Raw genomic sequence first — 17,329 nt, 5'->3', positions numbered from 1 at the left:
TTATTTTTCATTTCCACCTCAGGAAAAAAAAACAAAAACTAAACTTAAAATAAATTATTTCCACCTAAGTGAATTCCTTCATTTGACCAATGTGTACTTATCTCCTAAACTGCTATAAAAACAATATGTAAGAAAATGTTATAGGCAGCTTAGGAATACAATAATCACTTCTCTTTTTCACTTAAAACCAAATGTAACTCATGATACCTGGAAGAATATCTAAGTATCAGTAATAGCATCTTTGTCAAATTATCAGTAATAGATAGCATCTTTGTCAAATTTGATAGGAATTAAAATATGCTATTTGGATTTATTCCATTTATTAGAATAGACTGCTAAATATGAAACTATAGTTGAATTTCTGCCCTTGGCCTTGCTAAGCCAGGGAAGAGAAATCAGAGAAAAAACAAAGCCAAATGTAGACAGTTTAGACAATTAGTATGAATGTGGAGGTTTATTCCTGACCTCGTTTTATGGCTTTGCATATAGTCAGATCTTCCTAAGTGATGGGGACAGGGGGGTTGTTCTGCCTTTAGTCTCTATCTTACAAATACAGCATCTACTTTGAGAACAGTTAGCTGTGAGAAGGAAATTCTCTGCTTTAATTTGGCCTGGAGTAGTGGAAAATGTGCTAGATTGAGTAATTGTCTTGAGTGTGTTATTGTTTGATCAGGAGTAAATCATATAACCATAATCTGAGCCTTAGTTTTCAAAGTTGAAATGGTGACTATGACTCAAAGATATTGAGGATAAAATGAGAATGGATGCCAAATTGCTTTGGAAAACTATAATGGATGCCAGAGAGCTTTTGAAAACATTACAATTTTGATTAAATTATATTTACAAAATATAAATTTTTTGATTAATATAGTTTAATCAGTCAAGTAATATAGAGCTGTTAAGTTGGCTGCTTAGTATTTTACTTTGTGTGTTTGCCATGTTAAGTTCCAAAAGAAATGACTAATATTTATTATGTTACTTGCATATAGACTAAGCTGCAGTAACAAAGAGACCCCAAAATACAGTGTTTTAAATAAGATATAGACTCACTTCTTTTTCATGTAAGAGGCCAAAAGGAAAGAGGAGGGTGGGAGCTGCTTTAAAGTTCAGTTAGTTTCACTATCCTCAATATGTACCTTCTGTCTCTGGACCCAAGGTTGTTACCGTTCCCAGCTAGAGGAAGAATGTATCATAGACAAGCAGCTTGTCTTTAGGTAGGAGACTCTTTGGATATTGCATGTACCATTTTTGCTCACATCTCTTTGACTTGAACTCAGTCACATGTTCACGCCTAGTTTGCTGGGGAATAGAATCTCTAGCTCAGGATCCATGTTTTCAGCAGAAACCTGGGAGGAACAGGAGCTATTTTTAAAATAAATAAGGGAAATTATATGATACTTTTGTTTACAAGTATCTCATTGGAAGAATTTATGTTAGCACAGATACCAGTCAAGAATGAGAAGCACTTATCTATTACTTTGCTGTATAATTTCAAAAATGGACATGTTTTAGTTCTTTTACATTTCCATGCAGATGTACCTTTTCACTAAGGTGACAAAATAATTTTTGAGGGAAGTATCACTTGTTACAGTAGTAATTTCCTAATTGTGGAAATTTCTGTATCTAATGATAGTTCTTTTAATTTGAACAGCTGGCCTGCTGGCCTCCTTGCCTATGCTTCTTTGTCCAAAGGTGAATTGGGAATCCAGCATTAGTAGTGACAAAAGTACTGACAGGATTTAACAGGCTCTGCCATAAATTATACTGATTATAACATGAAGATTATTTGAAAGGATTTTTGGATCTCTGCAAGCTTTGATTTAGTATTATATTTTAAACCCCACTTAAAACAAATGATATGTCAGATCCTCACATCGTTAGAATTCATTTATAATGGGCTTTTCTCAGAACTGACCTAGATCAGACAATAGGAAGTTTGCATTAAATGTGCTTACGCTACTCAGCTATGCAATGATCAGTATTCCTATAAACCTCTAATCGCTTTAATTGTTTCATACTAAATGCCTTGAGATGTGCATTAAAGAAGTGAAAAGCAAATTTCCTGAAATATAGTTTCAAGATGATCCTAATTTATGTGAGTTTTAGCCAAGGAACAGATGTCTTTTTAATGCTGTACCTTTGTAAAAAATTTTAAAACATATTATATATCTTGGTGTAACTTGGTGGTGCTCCTCATTCCTAAGTTGGGTTAAATACTTTTAGCAGAACACTGACAAGGGCAAGTAAAAAAAATGGGGCTCCATTGTTTCGAACATCAGCTTAGCTTTAGAATAATATAAAGGAAAAGGTTTCATTGTGGTATTTTAGATCTAGCTGTCTAAAATGTAATTATAATCAAATCTTTGTGGCTGGTATTTTCTGGGGCTGTATTTTTCTAAATAATCACTTTTTATATTTGTATAGTGAGTATATATTTTTAAATTATAGAAAGAGAAAAATATATAGAAGACATTAAATTAACCATAATACTACTCTGTACTGTTTGCTTTCTTTCTTTTAGTCTTTATATAGTTTTCAAATTTGTGATACAAAGGGCTATGCAGTTTTACATCCTCCTTTCATGGAACATTATGCTGGTTTCCACTTTGTTATATATTCTTTACAAATTTAAGGAATTGTATATTTCTTCACATGGGTAAAGCATGTTTTCTTTTCATCAATCCCATATTTGGAAGCTAAGAATACCCAATTTATTTATGTTGTCATAAATAGTTTATTTACTTAGGATGATTCCTAGACGTAGAATTTCTAGATCAAATGTACATCATTGATATTTTAAATTTTATGACATCAATTACCAAATTACTTTCCCCAGCTGTTACAAAACACACCCTTGTAGTTAAGCTTTTTGATTATCAAGTATGGAAAAATAATTTTTGTACCTGTGTGCAAAGCGATTTTTGCTTCTACTTCTTTCTTTCTCTTCCTGCCCCTGCTGTCCACCCCGAAGACACATAATGTACATTCTGCATTTTCTGTCTGATGTTTTAAAATTTTGTTTAATTTTATAATTATGTTTACATATTTAGAAATAAATTTATTTAAATTCTTTTGAATTTTCCTTTCATATTTTGTATTTCATATTTTTAAAATTTATCTCTGAGGTATAGAATGTGTATACATACATACATGCACATACATATATACATATACATATCTCATATTTTTTTATTCATTTATTGTGTATTTGGTATATATGCATATATGTATGTGTGTATACCTTTAAGTTTAAAATACATACACATACATGTATATATTTTAGTTTTTAATTAAAGTAGATGCTTTATTTTCTGAATTCAGGAATACTTGAGATTGGCTTTCTGTTGCTTTGCTATATAGCAGCTACTTAATTAGGGATACTTTTGAATTAAGACTCAAGGGTCTATGTATCTCATCCAGTGGACATCTGCGGTGACTGGCAGCTATGGAGCCAACTTCTTTTAGCTGCTTAGTAGGAAACCCCATTGTTTGGATTCTTGCAGTGTGCTTTTTTCCCCACAATTTTTATTCAGCTCTTATCCCGGTGGATATATGAATAATTTTCCATAAACTCTACCTGGAATGTACTTGGCCCCTTTGATATGCATAAGCAAGTCTTTTTTCCTCTGCTATTCTGAAATGTCGCTTTAATAATTCCTCGATTATCATTTATATTCCAAATATTGTCGAATGATCAAAAGCTATGATTGTTAGTCAAACCTACATTTTCTTACCTAATAGCCATCATGTCTCTATTTATTTTCATCTTTATCCTTTACTTAATTTACTTAGATTATTAAATTTGTCCTGCACAGAATGTGTATATGCTTTCATTGTCAATTTTATTATATCTAACATGGATTTTGTCATAGGAAAATGAGTGGAATAGAATGTTCATCAAATTAATAACTGAACTTCAATAGAGTCTCAGTGCTGAGTGACATGAGAAGTACATGCCGGGCGAAGCAAGGCTTGAGAAACTGAGTTTTCATAGACAATGTTTTATATTGTCTATGAAATGTTTCCTTGGTAATTTGATTTGTTTCTAGATAATACTGAAAAGTAGATTTCATCAGTGTGACCAGCTTAGTGCCAGTACATCAAAATTCATTGCCCACTCTCCTCTGAAGTACCATTTCATGGTGGAGAGAGTCACCCCATAATAAAATCACAATGTAAGGCTCACAGTTTCCAATTCTGCTATTGCATTTCATATTTCTTTGAAATTCTTAGCTCACTCACTCCCTTCTAATTTCATTCTCTTTTCAGCTCACCCTATTGTTTTATAAAATTTAATTCTGCTGTCTTTTTTACTCAGTATTTTTTTTTTTTTTTTTACCTTTCTGTACATTTCAGGAAAACCAGTTCTTTCTGGATACTACTAGACAGGTTAAGGCTCTGTCTAAAATGCTTTCATGTTTTTCTTGTAAGTTATTTTCAGAATGACACCCTCTCCTGTGTTCTTTTTTTCTTGCGTTCATGGGAACCCTGTTGTATGTCTTCAATTTACTTGTTCTGAAATGACCCATTCAGATCCTGGGGCCGCCAATAGACTCTAGATTCCACTTTCTATCCATTTGCATTTGAAGAAATGTTTTCTCTAAGCTCTCCCAATATCCAATCTTTCAGGCAATCTGGGGAGCTCTGTTACACTGAGGTGGAATCTTGCCATACCCTTTTTTTCTTGCCCATGCCTTTGGTACTTTATAATATTGGAGTCCCTGTATAATAACATTCAATATGCACTTTATATCCAAGTTCTTGCTATAGGTGCAGTAGCTACAGTATTATACTTGCTGTGACTGTAGTTCTACTGGATACCACTGCCTGCCCCACTGCCATCGTCCTTCATTGTTTTCTTAGAGTTAATCTCCAAATGAATGTGTAAAAGTGGTTCCTAGTAGAATAATCCTATTTTGTTCTTAAAGAATGGTAGAGATTTCTCATTAGTTAACGGATTTCTCTAATTCAGGGGCCAGCTGATAAATGCATGGGAGTGCTGCCAAACTTCTTCTAGGTAGGAAAAAAATATGGTTTCATGTAAGCAAAAGCACATATAAGCATTATATCTTTTTTTCCCCTCAATCTATTTTAGTTGGAGGCAGGGGGAGGGTAGATGATGGAGGGAAGGAGTAAGGGAGAGAGAATGTATGTATGTGTGTTATGTGTGTGTTTGGGAGGGGTGGATGGGAGTATAGATAATACCCAAATAATTACCCAACTAAAATGTACTGGATGTTAGAAGTAAGAGTGCTATGGTGAAAAATAAAGCTAAAAAGAAAGATAGAGAATCTATAATTCTAGTTTCCCATTGTTATGTGATTTAAGACATCATCAAAGTTATTTTAATGGGAAGTTGAGTAAAGCTACTTTAAATAGAAACAGTTAGTATTTGAAATAGCTTTTAAACCTCAATCCAGCTATATGTACATTTAATAGTTGAAAATCTGTTATCATTATTAATTTCTACTGTGTGACATTATGAACAAGGTTATGCTCACTGCTTGGCAGACACTATGATATATTCTTACTTAAGCTATTTTATTTAATCCTTATAACACCTCTATAAATTAAGTATTATTTACCCCTCTGAAGATGAAGAAAATAAATCTTAGATTAAATAACTTGCCTGAGGGAACAGAGCTAACAAATACCCAAACCAGGATTTGAATCTAAATTTCTTTGATCCAAAGATCATATTTGTAATCACTGTGCCTTTCAGCTTCAAGCTCTGACTTGCACTAAACAATGAACAAAATAACAAATCCTTTAGTTTTAATCCAAGTTGGTTTTCAGAGCTTATATGTGCCTTGGCCTACCTCTCCAACTTTATTTTAGACTATATACCCCAGGCTTTCTACTGTCAGCCCCACTGGCTTCTCTTCTGTTCATTAAATACCACATTTCAGTGGCCTTTGCATATACTGTTCCCTTGGTCTGTGGTGTTCTCTCCCCTGTGCCCACTTTCTCTATGTGCTTGTCTCTTCCTTCTCTTCCAGGTGCTAGCTCACATGTCATTTCTTCAACCTTCTTCTGATCACTGTGTATTTTGTCCCTCCCATTAAGTCTCTCCTATCACTAGCTGTTTCCTTTACAGCATATAACTGGTCTGAATCCAAGCTGTTCACTCATTTGTTATTTCTCTCCGGACTGTAAGCCCTTTGAAGGCAGGAAACTCAGACCTGTTGGTTACTACTGTATCTGCCAAACTGACACTTCGAGGACTGCTCTAATAGATGTTGAGAAAACAGTTAAATGAAAAAGAAATAAATGACTTCAAAATTTACATATTTGTTTCTTCTCGAGAACGATGTCTTTAAAGTTTTTTCAGTGAAATGTATTTGAAATGTCTTTGATAATTTTTTTCATTAAGAATTATTGAGGTGCATCAATTAATAAAATCAAATAAGTTTCAAGTATACAATTCAGCATTAAGTCATATATGTATTGCATTGTGTGTTCACCACTCAAGTCAGATTTCCTTCTGTCACCAAATATTTGGCCCCTTTTCCCCCTACCTACCTCCCCGCTCTCCCCTTCTCTGGTAACCACTAATCTGCACTCTGTGTTCATGAGTCTCTGTTTGCTTGTCATATTTGTTTATTGCTTTCAGTTTTATATCACATATATGAATGAAATACGTAGTTTTCAATTTTTTCTGTCTGACTTATTTTGCTTAGCATGATTATCTCAAGATCCATCCATGGTTTCACAAATGACAGTATGTTGGCTTTTCTTATGGCTGAGTAATATTCCATTGTATATATGATCCATATTTCTTTATCCAGTCATATATCACAGGACACTTTGGTTGCTTCCATGTCCTGGCCATCATGAATAATGCTGATATGAACATTGAGGTGCATAAGTCTTTGATAGTTTTGAATGTTCTAAATCATGTTTAAAACTTGATCAGGATACTCAACACCATCACAAACTATTATAATTTACTGCAGTAACAGATTTCTGCTTTGGTTTTGACATGCCAAGTAGTCTTATGTAAATAACTAACCTGAAAATGAATATTATTTAATAAGAGTAAAACTCTTTAGCTAATCATCTGCAATAGAATGATAATATTATAGAATAATAACAGTTTTTTAGCTAAATAAGGACTTAGAACACTCTCTAGTCTAACTGAAATACTGTAGAAAAATAAGAAGGCTTCTCAAAAGCTACATGGGTAGATCCAGGTCTAGGAAAAAGGAACAGGACCCTTTCCATTACATTAGGTCAACATTTACTGTGTTTTTTTCCACTCACCCCACTCTCCATTACAGTGAATATTCCTATAGGAAGGATAGGTTATATATAGCATTTAATTAAAATAAATATGTATTTCAGAAAGAAAAATTCCCAGCTTATCTCAAATTCATAAGAAATGGAACAGTAATTTTCATGGGTGCCTTTTGAAATCATTGTACACTATTCTATCCAAGGCAGCTGTAATGTAGACACAGAGGCTTGTAGGCTAGATCTTCAAATAGAAAGGAAAGATGTATCAGGATCAGGATGAAAAAACAAATTGTACATCGTATTTTGTTCCACAGTTAGCAATTGAAACTATTGCATATGAACCTCATATTCAGAAATTGCAAATTAAAAAATCAGATTTAACAATCTATGAATTTTTCCTAATCATTCTTATATGACAAAAGACCTCATTCTTCAGAAATGTTTCTTGAAAATATAGTTTGATTCACAAATTTATAGACATTTCTAAAAAAACAAGATACACCTTGCCTTCATGTCTTTTTAATGCCAAAGATTTGTTTCCTAAGAGTCAAAGAAAACAAAAACAAACTACACTGTCCGTTTCTATAAAGGAGATGAAGAAAAACAGACATGTGTTTCATCAACGTCAACGATATGCCCAGTGAATGTGGGCAATGAACATGTAAAGCATTCTACGAAGTTCAAAAATAGTGGTGTTTTCTAGGAAGTGGTCCTTGTATTACCAGTGTAATCAAGAACCGTATTGCCTATCTTATTATTCTTCTAAGGTCAGCAGCGATATTGACTCACTTACTTTTATGTAGTAGAATACAGACCCAAGTGTAGATGACCATGAAATTTAGCTTTTTTTTTTTTTTCTGTGAATAAGATGATTTTTATGCTCTGTAGAACTCCAGTTCTCTTCAGTGCTTTGTTTATAGAATGATCACAGGATATAGAGAAAATATTCTTCTTCTCCCCAAAACTATGCATATAAATCATAGAAACATCAACTTCTAGGAACCAAGGGATTATCTTGTCAAAATCTTCCTTGTAGAGATAGAGCTAGTCTTAGAATACTGGTGACCATTTTAACGAAGATTTGTCTTTGTCTGTCTGTATGTGCAGGAATACATGGACTCCAATAAATACATTGAACATCTGCTAACTCAACTTGAGGAGCAACATAGAAGCCTCTGGAGGTGAGTTAAATCCATGTCCTCAACTTATAGCAGCCTCTGTAGCTTTGATCTTGATCATGGAAGCAGGGCATTGGAAGACGGTCTTTTGTTTCACTTGGTGCCAAAAGATTCATTGAAGGCAAAAATCACTAGAAGCTACGTAGAGAACTCTTTCATTTTTATTAAAGTCAAGGAACAGTGCCAAAAGTTGTCCTTGAGTCTGCTCAGAGCTGGAAGGATGGTAGAAATCATGACACTTATCAAGGTGAACAAGTTAATTTGTTCAGGGTCATATGGCAACCTTATATTGTAGAACCCAAATTCTCTGACCCTTGCCTGCTTAAAGATTATTTAATTATTTCTGTAATTAAAAGGTAGGGCACTTCTGCTTAAAATTCTGCTCTTCATATTAAAGAGGAATATTTTAGGAATGCTGTTGTATAGGTCTCCAATATTTTGTTCTACATGGTGGGTTTTGATTCTCAGTAAGGAAATATATATGAGAATATTTGTACAGGTAATTTGAAAAAAGAGGTTAGCAGCATACAAGTTATATTTTCAAGTTATTCATTCCCTGGGGACCTCTTGGGAGTTGAGAGTGGCAAAGATGGTTGGGGTGTTATTATCTAGATCTGTAAGGTCCATGTGGTCATGCTTTTCACAGGTGCTGCTATGGGATCTGAATTCCTTTTGTTAAATCGCTGTACTTCTTGTTATCTGGGATAAATATGCTATTGGTTAATTATATGATGGCTTACATTGCACTGGAATTGTTTCCTATAATTAGCTTTGTCTCCCAATGGGCAATAAGCCCCTAACATCCTTTATTTCTTAACTCCTCACAGCATGGAGCAGAGCACTTCCTCTGTTCACAGAGATGGCAGGTAAATATTTTCTAACATTGTGGCTTTCTTGCCCATCCTCATCCAAATTCATCACCATTGGACTCTGTACCAGGCTATGCTGCCTCTTCTTTATACACCCTGTAACAGATCCTAATAACCTTGAAATTTGTCTTCTTTAGGAATTCTAGTTCTTGAGTGAAATGCCTAATATTTTCATTTCTCCTGCTCTTATATTAGTTTTCGTGCTAGAAAACATATCTGTGGTTATAGTAATAGACAATATTCTGTTTCTACACATAGAAGAGTTGCTGGTAAGCTACAACAGAAGTATACAATTTTTAAATCTGCTTGTCACTAATAGACACCAGTTAATTTTATATAACTTGATGCAATCTTTGGTAGATTTGTTTTTGAAAGCTATAACCTGGTGCTGAAATAGTTTTCTTTTGTGAACCAGTGTATTTTATTAAAGCCAACAACAATATATTTATGGTTATGTGTCTTTTAAATTATATTTTCCATAAATTTACCACAGAATATTTAAAAGTTTATTTAACTGAATTGTAACATTTTCTTTCAACTTCTTAATGATTTTATTATCTTCTAAGAGAAAAATACACAAAAATTATGAATACCATCTGACGAAAGAAATTTAGAGTTTAATTTGGTCAGTAAGTGTGTCTTATACACATCAATGGGAAGGAGTAATGGTTTCACAGGTCTTTGAACCAAATACCTGAATGGGAGGAATATTTTCCTGCTAATAAAAACCTTTTGGTCTTCTCCAATACGATTAAATTATAATCCAATTTCAGGAACAGAATTAACATAAAGTAAGAGCTCAGAATTTTGTGTGCAGTCACTTCCATTATCCTTCAGAAGTGGAATTATTGCTGGTGAAGAATCATAGCCTTATATGTGGTGTCAAGGATTTAATAAAACTACATTTGAATAACAATAAAGGGCAATAATGACATTTGAATAGTCAGAATAACTACCAGTGAGAAAATGGAAATGGGTAGCATTGAAAAGAAAATGAAAACTAATAATAGCAGATTTATATACTATTTATTGAATCATGAAATTATACTTGATTATATTTTGCAAACAGATCTTGACTGACTTAAGTGACAGGCTTTATGGTGGTTATTACAATGTCATAACAGCAACTGTGTAGCCAAATTATTTCTGGTGAAAAATATGTGAGTGACAGTGAGTAGTGTGGGAAATTCTTTCTGGTTATAATTAAATTTCTAAAATGCTTTCTTGAGTTAGGTAAAATCTATGATGCACAGAGGATTATGGGGATAGCATGTCGTGTACACAAGCACAACTAAATTGTCTGGTTAAACAGATGTTCCCATAACTCAATATAAGACTTTTTCTCTGACTTTATTATACTTTTGATTTGTAACTGGTTGCAATTTTCATGGAATGGGCTACTTGTCATTTTTCTTGATACCAACTGATGGCCTTCCATTTATTCTTGAGCTAACATATAACTTAAAAGACAAATTCTGAAATTTAGATCTTTCACCAATAACTTTGGTCAGCATTAATTTATGACCACAGTGTTTGCAGATTGATCAAAAACCGAGGAGACACATGCCATACTGTTATTGATACTTGCTAAATGGTGAAAGAATTGGACAAATGGTAGAAGACTGATTACAAGGAGTGGAAGTCCTTATTTTCATAGAGGGGGAGCTACTTGTCTTCATAGGTTTTAGTCATTTCTTATAGCATAACCATCTGCTGTGACACAAATATATTGTGATAATCATATTCTCAAGATAACTAGTTATTTTGGGGTCCTGTTTAGTATTCTACTGAAATAGACCTATAATCTATCTCTGGATTTTCAATTGCTAAGGAATTTGTTAAGCCCAAATATAGCCATCAAGCAATGAACAGTCATTTAACTCAATACTCTTTTTTGACACCAACAGAAAACTTCTGTGAATTCATCTGAATAAGAGGGTGGGGTCAGAATATAGAACTTAATCTAAGACTTGAGTACAAACCTGGGTGCGTTTAATTTGTTCTGCATCTCTCTGCTTAATGATGAAAAAGAAATACACCCATGGCAACTTGTTTACTGGTTGACACTGAAATGCGATCATAAATTTTTGCATGTTTATTTGTTTTAATGTGGAAAGTTAAAATTGGGAGAAAAAGCTCATTTGTACTTAATAATTTTTATAGCATCTGTTACTATTTCCAATTTGGCTGGATGACAAAGATAGTAAGAAAACAATTGCTGAGAATGTTTTTCTCCTACATTTGATAGAAATCCTTATCTATTTGCAGCCTCAAATTAAGAGGTTAGAACAAATACAAACCATTGGAAAATACAAATCAAATTCATGAATATTTATGGCATTAATAACACTTTCATGTCACATGTGAAATTATACAAAATAGGAACAGCATGATACTATAAGAATGGAGAGAGGACTGGACTGGAGTTTTGGAGACTTGAAGGCCTATCCCTTAAACAATAAAATAATGACATTTGAGACTGTGTTTCCTTGTCTCTAAAATGAAGATATCAATATACCTAGTAGTTCAAGGTTACTGAGCACTGAGATTATATAAAACATAATGTCTAAAGTCTTGTTACATTTATGTACCATGTCAGACATGTATAACCTCATTTTTTTCTATGATATTTAAATACTATATAATGATTAACCTGTATGATACATATATCATAGATATCTTCAAGAACATGAGTAGAAATGACTAATATAACAGAAATACCTAACAATTTGCCAGTAGCTCAATCAAATAATGTCAAAGGGTTCATTTCAGATTTTCATAGCTCAGATTGGAGACAGTATTATTAATAGCTTGTAAATAAATAAAGTAGATCTGCATGGCCAAAATTAAATGACAAGTTCTGGTGAATGCAGAGTGCCAACTGCTAGCCAACAGATAGATGCCAGATCATCAAAGTCCCATTTGAATAAGCTCTATCTAGGCTCAGGTTTCTCAACTGAGGCACTATTGACATTTGGGGCTAGGTCATTTTTTATCATGGGTTGCTGTGGGTTTGTCCTTGTCCATTGTAAGATGTTTGGCATAATCCGTAGCCTCAACCCACTGCGTGCCAGTATCCCCACCACTGTGACAACCAAAAAAATGTCTCCAGATATTTTCCATGTGTTCCGTAGGGGTCAAAATGTTTTCTCCCCATCAAGAACCAGTGATATAAATCATTGACACAAGCATTTTTCTAAGTACATGCCAAGGAATACTAATACCCTGGGTCACTATTGTAGGTGTTATAAGAAAAATAAAGGTATTCTGTGGTCAAATTTGAAATATACTAGGCAAAACCAAGTTTTAAAATTGTTTTAGTTGCAGATCTTTTCAGAGTCTGTTATATTGCTAACATGTACTTGCTATATACACATCAAACATAAGATATAAAAGAAACGTATTTTGGGAAATGGTGATCTATCCAGTTTGATAGCCAAATGTGCAACAACATGGCTCGTGCCCCTTCCCTCCTTCCAGCTTCCCCCACTTCACTGGTACTGGGAGAAGTCACTTGGCAAAAGAACAGCTAGTCCTATGAGGAGTCTGGGTATTTGGTAAAAGGGAAAAGTAGGTTATGTGGAAAAGCCAATCCCAAGTTCTTCACCATTTTCATGAGGGGTGGCCCAAACCTCAGTACCAAATTCTAAGAATCCGAAGAACCACTGATTACAAGCTACGTTTGCCCTAGTAAAGCACTTAACTTCTTCTTCCCCAGGAGGAGAAATGATGGTTTCTACATCACCAAGGGGAGGAAAACATTTAATTAAAAATTACGTATAGATCCCTGGTTGGAATAAAATTTTCTAAGGCCTATCCCTTACAACAATAAAATAATAATTTTATTGTATCCAAAATTCTTAAAAATAGACTTTTGCTTTTGCTTGTGTCTTATATGTGATTTTTTTCAAATTAAAATTATTGGGATGGTAATTTTATTGTATCCAAAATTCTTAAAAATAGACTCTTGCTTTTGCTTGTGTCTTATATGTGATTTTTTAAATTAAAATTATTGGTATGGCATTGGTTAATAAAATCACATAGGTGTACAATTCAAGTGTACAATTCAATAATACATTATATGTGTATTACATTGTATGTTTACCACCCAAAGTTAAATTTCCTTCCATCCCCAAATATTTATGTGATTCTTATCCTAAGGAAAGAGATAGAAAAAATGGGCAAAAACTTTGTTTTTATTCTCATTGTGATTCAAAATGTTCCTTATTGAATAATGAAATAAAATACTCATTCCTGTTCTCCATAATTTTGATATATTTATATATTTTGAGAGTATAGATAGTTGGCAGCAGTGCCTACAGTTCATTTCAGCTCTAATCTGAATTTCTATAAAATGTGATCGAGTGATATTAAAGGTGCTTACTGAAAAGCTATATCCTATTTTATCCCTGGGAAAGCAGATTCTTTGCTTATGTGTTATCTAGAAATTATCTCATATTTATAAAATAGAGATAAAAAGCAACAGCACATATGCCCCAAGAAAAGTCAAGCCCAGAGCCTCTTGGAGATTTACCTTCTATGCATCTTGGGTCTCAGAATCATATTATCTAGGCATCTTAAGAATTAGCATGTCTGTATCCTCATGGGGTTAATTTATGTAGACTAAGAAGATGCTAAGTATTAAACAGGTTGCCTTTGCTGTAATCATAGACTTCCACTGGGGAATCTTAATTGGCAACAAGAAAATTGCTCTCCATGAATTCTTAATGGTGGACACCACATAACATAAGAACTGTGATTTGTTTTCTAAGTCCTTTCAAGAGAAAAAGAGGCTATCTCTGGGGAACAGAATATATAGCAAACAAAGAGAGAGCCCACTGCTCTGCGATAGCAATAAAAGCTCTGAAAGCAAAACCTCATGCTATGCCAACTCAATAACAGCACATGGGTTCCCAGCTCTGCATCCTCGTCTCACTCTGTGAGGTCAAAGGAGGCCAGGGCTAGCAAGCTCTACATTATCTTCCCCTCCTCTCAACCCTTGGGTTGGATTTCTAAATCATAGCAGTATTCGCGGGCAAGTGTAAGCACAAGGGCCACTTGGAAACCCATCAATGTCATTTCTCAATTACCCACCAAGGGGTTGCTTCAGAGATGCAGCCAGTCCCAGACCCCTGCCAAGATAAGAGTCTTTCCTCTAAGTCATGCCCTCTGCCCAGCACAAAGGAGAATAAATCAGGGCTCTGGAAATTGGGTATTGCCACATGCTTCAATGGTTATGTCATCCCTGGGCAGTGATGGGGAGGGCTATGGGCTGAGCTGTTTTCCAGAGGATACTTATTGTAGACTGATGGTGCTGCTTTACAGGAACAAAGGGGCATTTAGGCTTCTTCTCATAGCTCTGAAGCCCCTGATGAAATGATATCACTGTCTTTAAGGTAACTTGTTCAGCAATAGAAGGGGCTTGTAGAACTAAGTCCAGAAAGATACCTGGATTGACTGAACCAGAAGGTCACCCAGGCTTTGACCTTATACTTTAGGATTCATCAACATTATAGTTTATTTAGGTGACCTGTCTGATATGCATATTTATCTACTTTAGGAGTTGCCTACTGTTTGAACCCAGGTCTTCTGGATAAGGAGACACCAAATTTGCCAGACTGAAATTCTACAAGAACTTTATATACGTGATTTCCTATTTCTTATCAAATTTGTCCACCTTTCTTCTTTTCAAAGGGCCATGCTAATCCAGCAGAGAACACATACTTAGGTCCTAACCTAATAAATGTATAAAATAGACTACTTAAAATCATGTGGGTTGCATTTCATCCTCTTTGCCCCAAATCTTGTTTGCAAAAAAATAAATAAATAAATAGATAGATAGATAGATAATATACATTTATTTGTAAAACACATTTTTGATGACTGTCCTTCAAAAGTCCAAAGATTTTCTCAAAGGGTTGGCATTTTGATCAGAATCTTTAGTTGGAGCCGCTCTGGTGGAGTGAGAGCAGTTGAATTGGTTTTTGAATAGATTGAATTTGAACTGCCTTTAAGACTGTTAGTATAACTATACATATGATAATGAGAAATTTAGGTCTAGAGCTCTTTATAGTTAATATATAAACCACAGCATTGATAGAGACATTAGACTAACCTACAAAGATATAAAATTGCCCTCTAATATAACTAGGGAGATATCCCCATTTTACAGATGGATTTACTGCAGCCATGGGAAGCTCGAGTTGAATATATTGTATAAGTAGGTCCATAGATGATTGAAAAATAATTCAGCTTGTAGTTTAAATAGGTTTATGTTCTTCAAGAAATACTCTCAAAGTACCAAAAATATTTCAACATCAATAGGATTTGGGGATCACCCAGAGAAACTTACCACTATGTAATCTGAAAACATTTGGTTTGAAATATGTTTGTTATTTTTAGATCCATGCTTATCTTAATATGATGGCCAGGAACCTAGTGTGATTTACTTATCCAAAATTAAAATAAAGAGCCTCAAGCAAAAGGCATTTTGAAGATTTATTTGGGGATAATAAAGATCATAGATATTCCCCACTAAGTTGAAAGAAGGAAAACTCCAGCAGGCAACCATATAAATGACCCACTCAACAGAGACACATGTGTTCAGACTGAAGTGCACCCACAGTAGGAATGACAAAGTGCTTTTTTTTTTTTTTCTGGAAGGAGGAATGAAATGGGTAATTTACCATTACCTTCTATTTAATTTTAATTTTAATACAAAAAAAAAACACTAACTTTTTAGTGCATGAGCATACTTATGGGTGTTTTAGGGAGGGTGGTGTGGGGGAGGATTGATACTTAGGATTTAACTCTACATATATCTCTATATGGGTAACTCTGGAGTTAAAAGGAGTAATTTTTTTTTTGCTTATTCCCTCCCATTTTTATTTTTTAGCTCTCCATATTTTAAAGGAGTTCTAGTACCCCACCTTCACCACCACCACCCTTAACTCTATGGAGAGGTGTTTGGGCCTCTCTGAAAACAGGAAATACAAAATTGATCCCACCCCTCCTCAGAGTCTTTAAGGATGGCACATTGTAGACTTTCTTGTTACAAATTAGACCTCATAAATAATCCCACAAAGAACTGAGGATAGAAAGTTGCCCTGAATCAAAGAATCAGGAATAGGTTGACAAAAATATAAAGTAGCTGGTAGAAAGCACATTTTACATATCTCAGGGCAGAGAAAACTTCTAAGAATATGAATGTCCGTTGCAGGATCGGTTGAGGTTAACAACCTGTGGCTGGTTTCATGGCCTAGAAATTAGTTTGCTTTACTGGAACCTGGTTTACTTGCTGCTCAGGGTTTGCCCTCTACTGAACACTCACTGATGAAGTATTCTATATGTACTCTCTATGGAGATTATCCTAGATTTTTCACTAGATATAAAAGTCTGCCTGAGAGAGAAGCCACTGGACTCTCAACTTGGCACGGCTGCATTAATCAACTTTTACTCGTAGGAGAAGTCCCTCACTGAAACCTGGGAATGCCCTGGTTCTTGCCTCGCCTCTCCTCTCCTCTCCCCAAATATGAAGACAACCCTTCAGCAAAATACTACAAACATGTACCTAACAGTGGCTCTAGCCCTACGCTCAATGGCTTCTATACCAGTTCCAACCATGTAGCTCTCATTTCCACCCTGTCTTATTGTCTAATTATCTCATGAGAGTGGGTCTTGCACCCCTAAAGTATTGGACCTGTAAGACCAAGTCTTCTCATTCCTCATATCTCTCATAGTACTTAGCACAAGATATAAAATTTCAAAATAAAACTTTGCTTACCTTGAAAGCATAGAGACAATGGGAAGTGTGCTTTAGTCATCTTTGTACCTAAATGACTTAGCACATTATATATGCTCAGCACTTTTCTTAAGCCATCGAGGGGATGGATGATGATTCAGCAAGAGAAATTACTAAAGGAGTATGTTTTCATTAGGGATGAACCCACCTTTATTTGTAAGTCCGTGCAGGAAAAAAAAGCAAGCAAGTATAACAAAGCCATTTGTCTCAGTGGAGTGCAAATGCTTAATGAGATTCACAATTTC

At 34.5% G+C, this 17,329-nt stretch overlaps 1 protein-coding gene across 1 annotated transcript in view; it reads left to right on the top strand.

The window, feature by feature from the left end:
- The first annotated feature begins 7,512 nt into the window (after positions 1–7,512).
- The window catches only part of NCKAP5 (NCK associated protein 5), a 570,133-nt gene continuing 560,316 nt past the window's right edge, over positions 7,513–17,329 (top strand). The window contains exons 1-2 of the mRNA XM_025039578.1: positions 7,513–7,527; positions 8,344–8,417. Coding sequence (XP_024895346.1) covers positions 7,513–7,527; positions 8,344–8,417 — 89 coding nt within the window. The remainder of the gene's footprint in view (positions 7,528–8,343; positions 8,418–17,329) is intronic.

This window comes from Pteropus alecto, unplaced genomic scaffold (assembly GCF_000325575.1).
Source record: "Pteropus alecto unplaced genomic scaffold, ASM32557v1 scaffold3, whole genome shotgun sequence".
Taxonomy (NCBI): domain Eukaryota; kingdom Metazoa; phylum Chordata; class Mammalia; order Chiroptera; family Pteropodidae; genus Pteropus; species Pteropus alecto.
Note: the sequence above shows the minus strand (reverse complement) of the source record. Positions and strands in the feature narration are given on the sequence as shown.